The sequence below is a fragment of the Pelobates fuscus genome, chromosome 9 (assembly GCF_036172605.1).
Source record: "Pelobates fuscus isolate aPelFus1 chromosome 9, aPelFus1.pri, whole genome shotgun sequence".
Classification (NCBI taxonomy): Eukaryota; Metazoa; Chordata; class Amphibia; order Anura; family Pelobatidae; genus Pelobates; species Pelobates fuscus.
The window spans coordinates 18,296,327-18,310,048 of NC_086325.1; the positions used below are offsets into that span (position 1 = coordinate 18,296,327).

At 38.3% G+C, this 13,722-nt stretch overlaps 1 protein-coding gene and 1 long non-coding RNA gene across 2 annotated transcripts; both read left to right on the top strand.

The window, feature by feature from the left end:
• Positions 1–2,301: 2,301 nt before the first annotated feature.
• Positions 2,302–5,121, top strand: LOC134573604 (uncharacterized). Its single transcript, XM_063433389.1, has 3 exons — positions 2,302–2,638; positions 4,462–5,022; positions 5,090–5,121. Exons 1-3 carry the CDS (start codon positions 2,581–2,583, stop codon positions 5,119–5,121), a joined length of 651 nt encoding a protein of 216 aa, XP_063289459.1. The 5' UTR covers positions 2,302–2,580.
• A 46-nt stretch (positions 5,122–5,167) lies between these two features.
• On the top strand, positions 5,168–12,702 carry LOC134573479 (uncharacterized). Its single transcript, XR_010085328.1, has 4 exons — positions 5,168–5,210; positions 7,050–7,137; positions 10,943–11,015; positions 12,124–12,702. It is a non-coding gene; the product is annotated as an uncharacterized LOC134573479 (long non-coding RNA).
• Positions 12,703–13,722: the final 1,020 nt, after the last annotated feature.

Genomic DNA, 13,722 nt, shown 5'->3' on the forward strand with positions numbered 1-13,722 from the left:
AAATACGTATCTGCCGATGGGAAAATTTTACCAGTTTGGGAAAAAGAGGGTTAGTTTTCTGATTTCTGGGAAACCTCAATTATTCTGGTTATTTTATAATCTGGGTAAGTGTGTTCTATAAAAACCTTTAAATAAAAAAAAGATATTTGACTAAACATCGACCTCTGGTGGAAAATGATGTGTGGTGCACATTACAATGGAAAGAATAGCAAATGGTCTGAGATTACCCTGATGATGGCCAGTATCCCCATGAAGACTTAATAGTTATTGCCAATTATATATTCTGCAATAATCACTAACAAATAGCGGTAACCTACCGCTCTGACATGCTGAGGGAGAAAAGACATGGGAAAGAGGTGGGGAGGGAGTCAGGGCTGACCTGAGAAGCGAATTAAATAATTAGAAGTAATAAAATAATTCCCTGTTCTCAGGGGCCAATAGTCGGGGTAATAAGAGACCTGAAGATACACAGACATTGTATTTTTTTCCATTTCACCCGGCAGTTACCGTGGAACCTCTTATTGTTTTGCCACTCTGACCTCTATCTGACATTGTCACTGGCTTTGAAATGTGACTTATTCAAACACGAAGCTCCAGATTACACAGAATGAGCTCCGAGTGCCATTCTTTGAGCTCTCATGCTTCCCGGTTCTGTAATCTGTACACGGCATCACTATATACACAACATCTCATGCTCATATTATCTGGCATGCAATATATTCCCAATGAGTCCGTACAAAGAATGAAGACTGGTTTCTGTAAAACTGACGTTATAATGATTAAGGTTTTATAGAATATTATTTATAGGCATTTTAATACATAGAATTTAACTCTAGGTAACACTGATTATTTTGATTATTTTTAATTGTTATGTATAAACACTTACTTTAATTAATCTTACCATCTACCAGTGGTACCTTATAATAACGGTCAATCACTGTTACCTTACAACAACCATCTACCACTGGTACCTTACAACAACCATCTACCACTGGTACCTTATACAAACCGTCAATCACTGTTACCTTACACCGACCATCTACCACTGGTACCTTACAACAACCATCTACCACTGGTACCTTATACAAACCGTCAATCACTGTTACCTTACAACAACCATCTACCACTGGTACCTTACACCGACCATCTACCACTGGTACCTTACACTGACCAGCTACCACTGGTACATTATACAGACCATCTACCATTGATATCTTACATCGACCATCTACCGCTAAAACCTTATACCGATTTACTGACCATCAACCACTAGTACCTTACACTGACCATCTACCACTAGTACCTTACACTAACCATCTACCACTGGTACCTTACACCGACCATCTACCACTGGTACCTTACATCGACCATCTACCACTGGTACCTTACATCGACCATCTACCACTGGTACCTTACATCGACCATCTACCACTGGTACCTTACATCGACCATCTACCACTGGTACCTTACATCGACGATCTACCACTGGTACATTACAGCGACGATCTACCACTGGTACATTACACCGACCATCTACCACTAGTACCTTATACCGACCATTATATCACTGGTACCTTACACCGACCATCTACCACTTATACCTTACACTGACCATCTACCACTGGTACCTTACATCGACCATCTACCACTGGTACCTTACATCGACGATCTACCACTGGTACATTACAGCGACGATCTACCACTGGTACATTACACCGACCATCTACCACTAGTACCTTATACCGACCATTATATCACTGGTACCTTACACCGACCATCTACCACTTATACCTTACACTGACCATCTACCACTGGTACCTTACATCGACAATCTACCACTTATATCTTACACCGACCATCTACTACTGGTACCTTACACTGACCATCTATCACTAGTACCTTACATCAACCATCTACCACTGGTACTTTACACCGACCATTATATCACTGTTACCTTACACCGACTGTCTACCACTGGTACATTACATCGACCATGATCTACCACTGGTACATTACACCGACCATCTACCACTTATATCTTACACCGACCATCTACTACTGGTACCTTACACTGACCATCTACCACTAGTACCTTATACCGACCATTATACTACTGGTACCTTACACCGACCATCTACTACTGGTACCTTACACTGACCATCTACCACTAGTACCTTATACCGACCATTATACTACTGGTACCTTACACCGACCATCTACTACTGGTACCTTACACTGACCATCTACCACTGGTACCTTATACCGACCATTATACTACTGGTACCTTACACCGACCATGTACTACTTGCCTACCGCTTGCCTTTAACACGCACCATATAGCCCTGGTATTTTGCTCCTGTAACCCACCACTTATAGTACAGTGTATAGAGAACTGTTATCAGCTGCTTGGCAAACAGAGATAATCAGTAAGGTAAAGAATATTTTTCTGCTGATAAGAATTTCCCTTAAGAATTCTCGCCAAAGAAGTACAACAGAATCCATCCAGCCTTGTATTCCCCTCCTGGCCGCCGCAGACTTACATTCACAGCTCTCCCCACACTGCGATATTAAAGAAGAAAGATGGCCCTTGGACTGAGACTAGTGTTCCTTATGGCACTAATGGCATCATGTGCAAACGGTAAGAAAAGATGGGACTAGAGATATATTAACATATATGTAAATATTTATATAATAACACATGGTAATATATATATAAAGAGAGCTTTAACAATGGAAGCATTTAACAGAAAGAGGATGAGGTTTGATTGGTGGATTTAAAGCATTTAGTCCAGACAGGGTAGCGAGCAGTGTCACCGTTTCCATGGATACAGCCAATGCCATTTAAAATGTTAATTTAAAATCATTAATGCAAACCTTCCTTCTGACTAGGGAGACGGTCAATGAACTGTGATTTGTGGTTCGCTGTAAACTAACTAGTTGACAACTTGCAAACAGCCGAACACGGCTGAGACAAATTGGGAGATTAATCCAGCTAAACTGTCAGGGGCTCAGTTTTCGAAAATTGTTCATTAAAATATTTTTGTTTTGTTTATTGGATTCATTCACATAATACCACGTTGTAGTGGACTGAAAACGCAGTTGAAAAAAACAGGCAAAAAGAGCCAAGTTGTGACTGTTGCATTATTAGGGAATTTTTCAAATCAGCAGATTTCATTAGCCAGATATCCAAATAAAATGTATTATCCACCAGGACGCATTGCACTATTTCCCTAAGGATAAATAATCTGCTCTTCTTATTATTTTACAATTTGTCATATAATTCAATTTTTATAAGAATTATATCTGATGTTTATGGATATTTTTTTTGGGGGGGGGAGGGAGGAGGAATGGTACTTTCTATAATTGAATCACAGATATCTCTTAAATTAAAGCAGACTAGAGTTTATCCAGTAAACATCACATTTAGCAAACTGAAAGGCAAATTGCGAAATTTACGCGAAAAGTGCGGATTTTTTTTAAATTCTACAGCACAGACATGACATGTTTACCACAAATCCTCATTTTTAACTCATGACTATTTTGATTTTAGTAAATAAACCCCAAATGTATTTAACGCGCTAAACAGCATAGCATGGCAAACTGAAAAGCTTGGATTTGTTCCCTTGAGATCAAAAGTGATTTAATTCACCCATATTTCTAACTTCGATATTTCAAAACTCAGTTTTGCTGTGTTAGTTTTTTAAATTTAGTACAATTCACTGTTCAATAAATATGCTGAAATAAAGCACTGTATATACCAAAACGAATGATTCCGGGTTTGAGAAATATGTGCAAATGTCATCTTATAGAGTTTAGACTAAAAAAACAAAGACAATTTCCACTGAATAGCAAAAATAAGTTGCAAGAGTGTACTGAGGACGGACAGCAGCTGAAATAGCCTGCCCTTCGGTGGGTCCCCGCTCAGCTAAGATGGAGGTGGCTCTCTCTATACTGACTGCCAGGTGTAAAGGGCGGAGTTTATAACAATGATTGACAGGGAGCTAAGATGGAGGTGGCTCTCTCTATACTGACTGCCAGGTGTAAAGGGCGGAGCTTATAACAATGATTGACAGGGAGCTAAGATGGAGGTGGCTCTCTCTATACTGACTGCCAGGTGTAATGGGCGGAGCTTATAACAATGATTGACAGGGAGCTAAGATGTAGGTGGCTCTCTCTATACTGACTGCCAGGTGTAAAGGGCGGAGCTTATAACAATGACTGACAGGGAGCTAAGATTGAGGCGCCCAGTTGCAGGATAAAGAGGAGTAGATTTCTACATTTAACTTTTTTTTACATCTCACAAACAGATATTTGTTAAATATAGAGGATACAAAAACATTATATGACAAATACAGGGAAAAGACAGTTCTCCTTTAAGTTTCCTTACCCCAGTTACTGCCACCTCTTTCCCGTCTGTTCCTGCTCCTGATTGTTTAACCTTCATGTTTGTGTCTTTGTCAGGATTCTGCAACAAGCCACTTAAACAATCCATCTTGAGAAATAACAAAATTCTTAATGAAAAATCAACCGACAAGAAATCTTCAATACTGGACCTGAGCTTGTCCGATAAACTCAAAAATCAGAGCCCAAATATTGGGGTGCAGCAGACGCTAACGGAAGAAGTGGATGTTATTATTGCTATACCACAAACTGCAAAAAATAACAATACTGTTACATCTACTACATTGCAAATGGGACAAAATAATATTTTGTATAGTGTGGTTGCTGTGAGCGATAAGACTATGTACAGCAATTGTCACACTAGCTCCTGTAAGAAGGAGGCCATAATGCCGGAACTGGTCGTAAGTGTGGTTATGGGAACCGGGACTAATAAAACACAAGTCTTCTTTTCCAACGTGACCGATCAGTCACTTTTACTGAACATAGAAATTGGTTCTACTATGAGTGTGAGGCCAGTTATAAGTTCTGGTGCCATCAATACCGCCACGATCCGTGTAAATATTACTGTAGTCAGCAATAAGACATGCGTAGGTAAATATAGAAGTGTATCGTTTCCTCAAAGTTTGACAGCATTTGCCATAACAGTCTCTGCTGATCTAAATTGTTTAACCTCTCCCACCACGAGTAGTTCAATCAGTTCATCCAGCAGTCCACACGTGACCTCTCCCTTCACCAAGGCCACAAAACGAGACTTAACCACAGGAAAAACAACTATGGACATTACTCAACCATCAGAACCTGGAAAAAAGGTGGGTCCATGTGAAAATAATAGACAACAATCCGTGTGGAATGTTTAAATGTCAAAGAGACTTGCATCATTTAAGAAGTGCCTTAAAACCCATCTCTTTAGGAAAGCTTATGGCCTCCCAGAGTAACCTCTACCTCACATACCTGTCTCTTGCTTTCTCCTAAAGGACAGCACTCTAGTCTCTCCTCCAGCTTTGCTTCACTCCCACCGTATTTGATTGCTATCTCCTGTCCTATTGTGTTTTATACCCCACCTCCTATAGACTGTAAGCTCTTTGAGCAGGGTCCTCTTCAACCTATCGTTCCTGTAAGTTTTTTGTAATTGTCCTATTTATAGTTAAACTCTCCCCCTCTCATAATATTGTAAAGTGCTACGGAATCTGTTGGCGCTATATAAATGGCAATAATAATAATAATAATAAAATCGCACAACTTAAATTGTTCAGAGGAGTCATGAAATGCAATTTATGCCATGTGTCCCCGATCCTTTAAATAAAAATAAAATAAAATAAAAAGAATACACCTTAGCCAATTGAATTACAGATTATTTTATACAAAAAGTGGTGACTTTACTAGCCATTGCTTTACATGTTATTAATCCTCAAAATATCAACAGTTTTGCATCTCAGCTTATTGTATTTTAACATAGAAACATAGAAACATAGAATGTGACGGCAGATAAGAACCGTTCGGCCAATCTAGTCTGCCCAGTTTTCTAAATACTTTCATTAGTCCCTGGCCTTATCTTATAGCTAGGATAGCCATATGCCTATCCCACGCATGCTTAAACTCCTTTACTGTGTTAACCTCTACCACTTCAGCTGGAAGGCTATTCCATGCATCCACTACCCTCTCAGTAAAGTAATACTTCCTGATATTATTTTTAAACCTTTGTCCCTCTAATTTAAGACTATGTCCTCTTGTTGTGGTAGTTTTTTTTCTTTAAATATAGTCTCCTCCTTTACTGTGTTTATTCCCTTTATGTATTTAAATGTTTCTATTATATCCCCCCTGTCTCGTCTATCCACCAAGCTATACATATACATTTTACTGCACATACACAGATTAGATATAAATCCCTTACCAGCAGGGTTTTATGGGATCAGGCGCAGTTCCGCTCAACAAATAGTACAAGTGCAGGCAGTGCACCTTTATGTAAGGGGTTATTCCAACTACCTCGACCGCGTCTGTTTTTAGAAGTGGCCCTGTTTGTAGAAGTTCTGCAATTTTGTGCCAGATGCTGGTTGCACCCCCGGCGCACATGACTTAGGACGCATGGAACTCTTTTCCGGACTGCCTGATATCAATTCTGCTCAGAAATGATAGAGAACACTGTTTGTTAGAAACAGATGTAATGAGCTTCCCTCTGAGCATAAGGCAGTTTTTAAAAAAAAAATGTGTTTAAATTTCACCCCATGTCCACCCTCCCTCCCTGCACACGCAAAGTGGAAAAACCTCATAACCAGGACAACAACATTGTAGCTTTTAGGGATTGGAGGTACATGCTCTAAATCAAACTCTTTATTCTTTACGAGACTGCATGCACCATAACAACTTCAGCACATTTTAATAAATGTCGGATTGAAAATATGAAAAATAAGGAAATAGTTGATATCAGGACTCACAATGATTTACAAAATAACCAAGTACATGGGAGATGGATAACGTCAGGATGTGAGGTATCATTTAACCTGAGTGTGCAACAAAATGTCTTGTGTCTATAAAATGTGAGAAACAAAATTAACGTGACTTACATAAAGCAATCAAATAGAAATATTGGATGTAATTGTAAGACAGCTATCAGTATCCTGTACAGCATTAATCTCTTCTATTTTGTCCAGTCGGCAGCTCCAACTAAGGAGATCAGAACCACCTCGCCCTCTCCACCAACTAAGTCAACAGTGAACTCTAAGGCTTCTACACAGACACGTAAGTCGTCAGCTTGCAAGTCAAGGGACATCAAAAGGTTTCTGTCCAGTGTTTTCTGAACAGTATGCACACAATAACACACACAGACATAGTATACACACAATGACACACACAGACACAGTATATGCACAATAACACACACAGACATAGTATACACACACAATTACACACACAGACACAGTATACACACAATGACACACACACAGACATAGTATACACACAATGACACACACACTCAGACACAGTATATACACAATGACACACACAGACACAGTATACACACTATGACACATGCACACAGACATTGTATATGCACAATAACACACACACACACGCATACATAGTATACACACAATGACACACACAGACACAGTATACACACTATGACACACGCACACAGACATGGTATACACACAATGACACACACGCACATACATAGTATACACACAATGACACACACAGACACAGTATACACAAAATGAAACATACTGCTATACAAAATGCACAACATGACATAACATAATACTACAAACACACTTAGACACAGTTTACACACACTGTTATACACACAGTGATTCACATACATAATGCTACATGCACAGTCAGACATAGTACACACATTATAAGTAGTTTTTTTTAAATTGATTTAAGGAATTATCACCTTCCAAATGTTTTCTCTCTTGTGATGGCAGGTCCTGTGATGTCACAAATTTAAAATTAATTATGCAAATTAGAATGCCAGTATTTGTTTCAAGTGGCAACACTAAGGTCAACTGATATGAAATATATATATATATATATTAATGTCTGCCTATAAGGTCAGTTGATATATATTACATTATATTATAGTCTATAAGATCAGTTAATATGAGAGAGGCTACACTCTATTTGGTAAGTAGTTATGAGATATATTTAATTTTAGTCTAAAATGGCGGCTGCATTTTATGTATATAATATTACAGTCTATAATGGCAATTAATGTAGGATTTATTATATTTCATTAAAGAAGAGAAGGACAGATGATAGGAGATATATTGCATTATAATCCATAAGGTAGACTCATATTGGATATTTTATAATACGCTGTAAGGTATATTCCATAGTTAATTATTATACCAGCTGGTATGATATAACAATCCATTGCTAAATATAATATGACGTCACCAGGTGATATTCATTTAGATAAAGCGTTTTGCTAAGAACAATGCATTTTCCTCTCCTGAGATTTTCTCACGAGCACAAACAATACAGCTCCCGGTAACATATTATTTAAAACACGTATAAAATAAACAGTTACACGTTAGCGGCTGACACTGGTCTGGACTGCTGTAAGATGCAGGAGGTAGACCTTCTCCGAGAATTTAAGGAAGATGAAGATATTTTCTGTTAACTATTGCACAATAGCAGAACTCCATATCATTAATAACCTTTAGAAATATTTATGATTATTGTTTGTAAGTGTTGCGTTATATATAAAATATGTTTTAATTGGATATAATTGCACTATCACATACTGGAGACATAGATGGTTTGATGGTTACAATGAATAGACCTGGGCCTTTTACTGGAGTTGAGAGGGCAAACAGCTGTAGGGATAAGAGTGGGCGAAAGAAACAATTTTTCTTCAGGCCCTCATCCACCGTACAGTTGCCGAATGTATTAGCAACCATTCAACATTCCGGTTCCGGAACATTCTCACATAAATGTGTAAAAATTCTCAAAGACACTACGTTTTCAGTTTGGCTATTTTGGTCAAAAATGTGAAATTTACTTGAATTTTAGACAGTTTACACTTTAGTGAATAATTGTGGAAACTTGGGTCATCAATAGCCTTGCAGGCCCAGGGAGAAATCTATCCTTTCCTTAGATCCATTCATCCACCAACACATTCCATTCTTTCCTTCCAACCCTCCATCCACCCAACCATCCATTCCATCCTTTCCTTCTATCCATCCATTCTTCATCCATCCATCTATTATTCATCAATCCATCCATTCCATCCTTTCCTTCCATCCATCTATCCAACCAACCAACCACCCCTTCCTTCCTTCCATCCATCCCATCCTTCATCCATCCATCAATCCATCCCTATTCATCTATCCATCCATTATTAATCCATCCATGCCATTCTTCACCTATCCATTATTAATCCATCCATCCATTCATCCATCAATCCATCCATCCATCCATCCATTATTAATCCATCCTTCATCCATCCATCAATCCATCCATTCATCCATCCATCCATCCATCCATCCATCCAATCCATCCATCCATTCATCCATCAATCCATCCATCTATCCATTATTAATCCATCCATCCATCCCATTCTTCACCTATCCATTATTACTCCATCCATCCATTCATCCATCAATCCATCCATCCATCCATTATTAATCCATCCTTCATCCATCCATCAATCCATCCATTCATCCATCCATCCATCATTAATCCATCCATCTCATCCTTCATCCATCCATTATTAATCCATCCTTCATCCATCCATCAATCCATCCATTCATTCATCCATCCATCAATCCATCCATCCATTCATCCATCCATCAATCCATCCATCCATCCCATCCTTCATCCATCCATTATTAATCCATCCTTCATCCATCCATCAATCCATCCATTCATCCATCCATCCATCCATCAATCCATCCATCCATTCATCCATCAATCCATCCATCCATCCATTCATCCATCAATCCATCCATCCATCAATCCATCCATCCATCCATCCATCCATCCATCCATTATTAATCCATCCATCCATCTCATCCTTCATCCATCCATTATTAATCCATTCATCCATCCATCAATCCATCCATCCCATCCTAACTCATCCATTATTAATCCATCCATCCATTCTGCATCCATCTATGCATGGGAGAGCAGTAAGAGAGGTGTGCATTGTAGGATTCAGTAAATGAACACATCTATATCTGCCCTCTTGCACTAACCCATTCATGGACCTGTGAAGATCAGCAATCATAGGAGGCCAAGAGGGAATCATTAGTATTAATATTGTCAACCTTTCATGAAGTAGCTCCCAGGAGCTTGGGCCCAAAGCAGAGAATCGTCTAAACATTTCTACATCAGGGTCTGTATAAAATGCAGACTGCAATCTACTTAGATCTGGGTGAGAATGGGCAAAAGAGAAGACCATCTTCCAAAAAAGATATATATATATAATTAGTTTGTCTTTCTGTAGAGATGTTCAGATCAGTGATAGGAAACTATCATTAACTAATCAATAAAAGTTTGAATACAGGTGTTTTTAGAGGAGCCGAGTCAGATAGATTGTTTATATGTTATTTCTATTGCATATATACAGAGTAAAACGAGGAAAACTCTGGGTTTATTAGCTAAACAAGGAGTTCCGATGACTTTATGAACATTTTACAAAATTAAGGCTCAGTTGTCCTGTTGGATAAAATCTGCATTCACTTGACCTGGGTATATTTTGAATCTTTGCAAGATAAACTATTAGTGATGGTTGTTCATTAAAATTAAAATTTTCCGTTATTCTCTGAAAAGTTAAAAATCTAAATCCACTTTGTCTTATAATTTTAAACCCTCCCAAAAAATTACAGTTTAGTTAATAATCCGTTGTGCTAGATTAAAATAAATATTGCAATATAATGTGACTAAAGTCACATTATTTTACAATATAATTCTCTTTAATATTACGTAATGACTGTAGTATTGCTGCCTAGAAATTGTAACTTGTCAGAGAAAATATCTTGGGTTTTAATGAATTATATGAACGGTTTGCCATTTTTTTCTCATTTCTCTGCAGACAATGTATTGGTTCCCTCCAGCCTTATCATTCTTTCTATGTATCTTTTCAAGTAACTGGGCATCTACTCTCGGTAAGACGAAGTTCCAAAACATGTGAACTGTACTCCCTACCTTTTCATTAGAAAAACACTATAAGCAAATGGAAAAAAAACTACCGTAGCTACATGGCAAGATACATCTATATTGTCCGCCAAGCAACCAAAAGGGCTGCAGGTCAAGCAAGACTACCCACAATGCACCATTTAGAATTCTGAGTGTGGGACTATAACTAGTCACTGGTGACCTGGACCCTCTAATACCCAGGGGTATGGTGTGTAGGAGAGACCATAGGTGATGATGAAAAGGCTGAGAACATGATGAATGTTAAAGAGGGCAGGAAAATATCAATCATTGGGGGAGACTTAATAATTTAATAAAGTGCTGCAAAAATGTATAAGGAAAGAAGTCACCAATGGAATGTACCTGTTAATTTCTTGGGTTTCCATGGTGATTGCCCAACTGTTAGCACAATAGGCGAGTTTAGACCAGAACACTTCGATGACTCTTTTTTTTCAATGTTTATTCCCTAGTTATTAAGGAGTCTTAACCTCAAACATATATTATCCCCAATCCAGACATATCAAGTCACAACGTTTGCAAATGTTCCTCCTGTTAACCCAACAGATGGGCTCTATCAAGCAATGGACTGCTGTAAAGTTCGCATGAACGCATGTTGAAATGCTCCTTGGCATGTTGAACGCATGTTGAACATCCCCTTCCAACCCTAACCTTACAATGTCCATAACCTTTTCTGTGTCGCTGCAAAGAATTGTCCTATTTCAAATGTTGCAAACTTACAATGTAGATCTATGAATGAATGGTGCTTTTTTAGCTTAACATCTTCTCATGTCAGCATCGTAACTGTATACATGCTCCTGGTTATTGAGAAATCTAGATCATCCATCTACATTTTAGTTTTACTGGCCCATGCACTGATAAAGAGAGTTTGGGGAGTGAGACGCAATCCTGTGCCCCTCTTTATAATTTAATTTAAATATTTTAAATGCTTCGGCAGAAACTGCATTAATTACCAGCAAGAAATCAAATCAGTGCCTGTCATTCCAAAGCATGTCATGAAATCCATACGCTGTAAATATTTATAAATCCATTGACTAAGTTGTCTTTTTTTTTTTTTACCAGATTCTTCTCGTTACAAATTGCTGGAATACAGCAAGTTACAGCCAATCATGATTGTCTAATGAAAAACGTCAAACAAACTGGTTTCCTCTGAGTGAATGTAGCTCCAATACCCCTGGCGCACAATGCCCTAAACACACGCTTTCTCTCACAGTCACAGCGGGATGGCTTAACATCGGCCATTCTGACCTATTCTTCAGTAATATCCAAACCATGACTGCAGACCCATAGTTAAAGCATTTTGTTCAAAACTAAAGAAGATGAAAGATAAATTCAGCGTTTGTATAATACTGAAACAGTTCTCTGTTGCAGCTTAACAACCAAATTTCGGTGTCTCTCATCTCCAGCTGAATAAAAGTCAAGTAAAACAGAGGGATAGATGCAGCGCCTGAAGTGTCCTTAAAAGGTTAGGTAACAACAAAAGTTGAGAAAATAGAGGAACTGATAGTGTATGAAGTCTTTGAAGTGATGGATAAATGAAAATATTAAATGTGCACTTTGCTGGACCTGCTATCCAGATCCGACTTTAGCTACTGAGCGCTATGATCCCCGTCTGAGGATATAGTGTAATTCTTGTATTGCAGGTAATTAATTCTTGTAAGGGGAGGTAAAGAGTCTCGCAGGCATAAAAAGAGAACAGAGTAAAAATATATAGTGCAGTACTCTAAGTATAAAAGTCCAGAGGTGTATATTTATATACCTACTTCATTTTGGAATCTTGTTCTCAAAATATTTGATACACTATCATTTCCTGTGTTTTCTCTAATTTTAGTGCTACATAACCTTTTAAGGACACTTCAGGCTGCACCTACCCCTCTGTTTTATTTTGTTCAAAACGATCTAGTCTTTTTTTTTTCCCATAAAATCATTTGTTTCTTTTAATGGGACTGTCTACACACCATAACCACTACAGCATCCTATTACAAACAGTTTAATAATTACCTGACACCCTGGTACTCGTGGCCTGTTTTATTATGCTAAAGAGAAAGTTCGTACTTCTACATTATCCTACCGATGCATAAGAAACTCTGGACGTTATTCACTGGATGAGATTGTTAGCTGAGGCTGACGCATGCAATATAATATTAAGAGTAACTCATAATTATTGAAAACTTGCTTTACAGGTAACAGAAAGCTCAATCAAATACAATAACTATTGATACAAATATGTCCATTTAATACTTTATTGGGCAGCCCAGTGCAAACGGGCAATCAGTGTGTATATAAGGTTCAGGTGTAGAGAAAGGTAGACTCAGCTAAACTACAATTTCTATAATGCTTTGTCAGCTATGGGAACCCTCCCTGTCATAGGGTGATATTGAGGAATTGCCAGGGTGCCCTGAAATTGCTTTGGCCTCAATCTTTTACACTGAAATGCGTTAAACTGTTATTATTCATGCAGAGAATTCACTTTTCTCTTGTATAATTGTGGCTTCGATACAATCTGATACACTGGTGCTTTAAGAATCGCTGTAGGTCAGGCATAGGCAACCTTCGGCTCTGCAGATGTTTTGGACTACACCTCCCATGATGCTTTGCCAGCATTATGTGTGTAAGAGCATTATGGGGGATGTAGTCCACAACATCTGGAGAGCCGAAGGT

Bases quoted from the DNA above. Each gene is read 5' to 3' on its own strand.
- LOC134573604 (XM_063433389.1), top strand. From the start codon at position 2,581: ATGGCCCTTGGACTGAGACTAGTGTTCCTTATGGCACTAATGGCATCA. The intron at 2,639-4,461 runs GTAAGAAAAGAT...TGTCTTTGTCAG, and splicing joins AATGGCATCATGTGCAAACG to GATTCTGCAACAAGCCACTT. The intron at 5,023-5,089 runs GTTTGACAGCAT...CACCACGAGTAG, and splicing joins AAGTGTATCGTTTCCTCAAA to TTCAATCAGTTCATCCAGCA.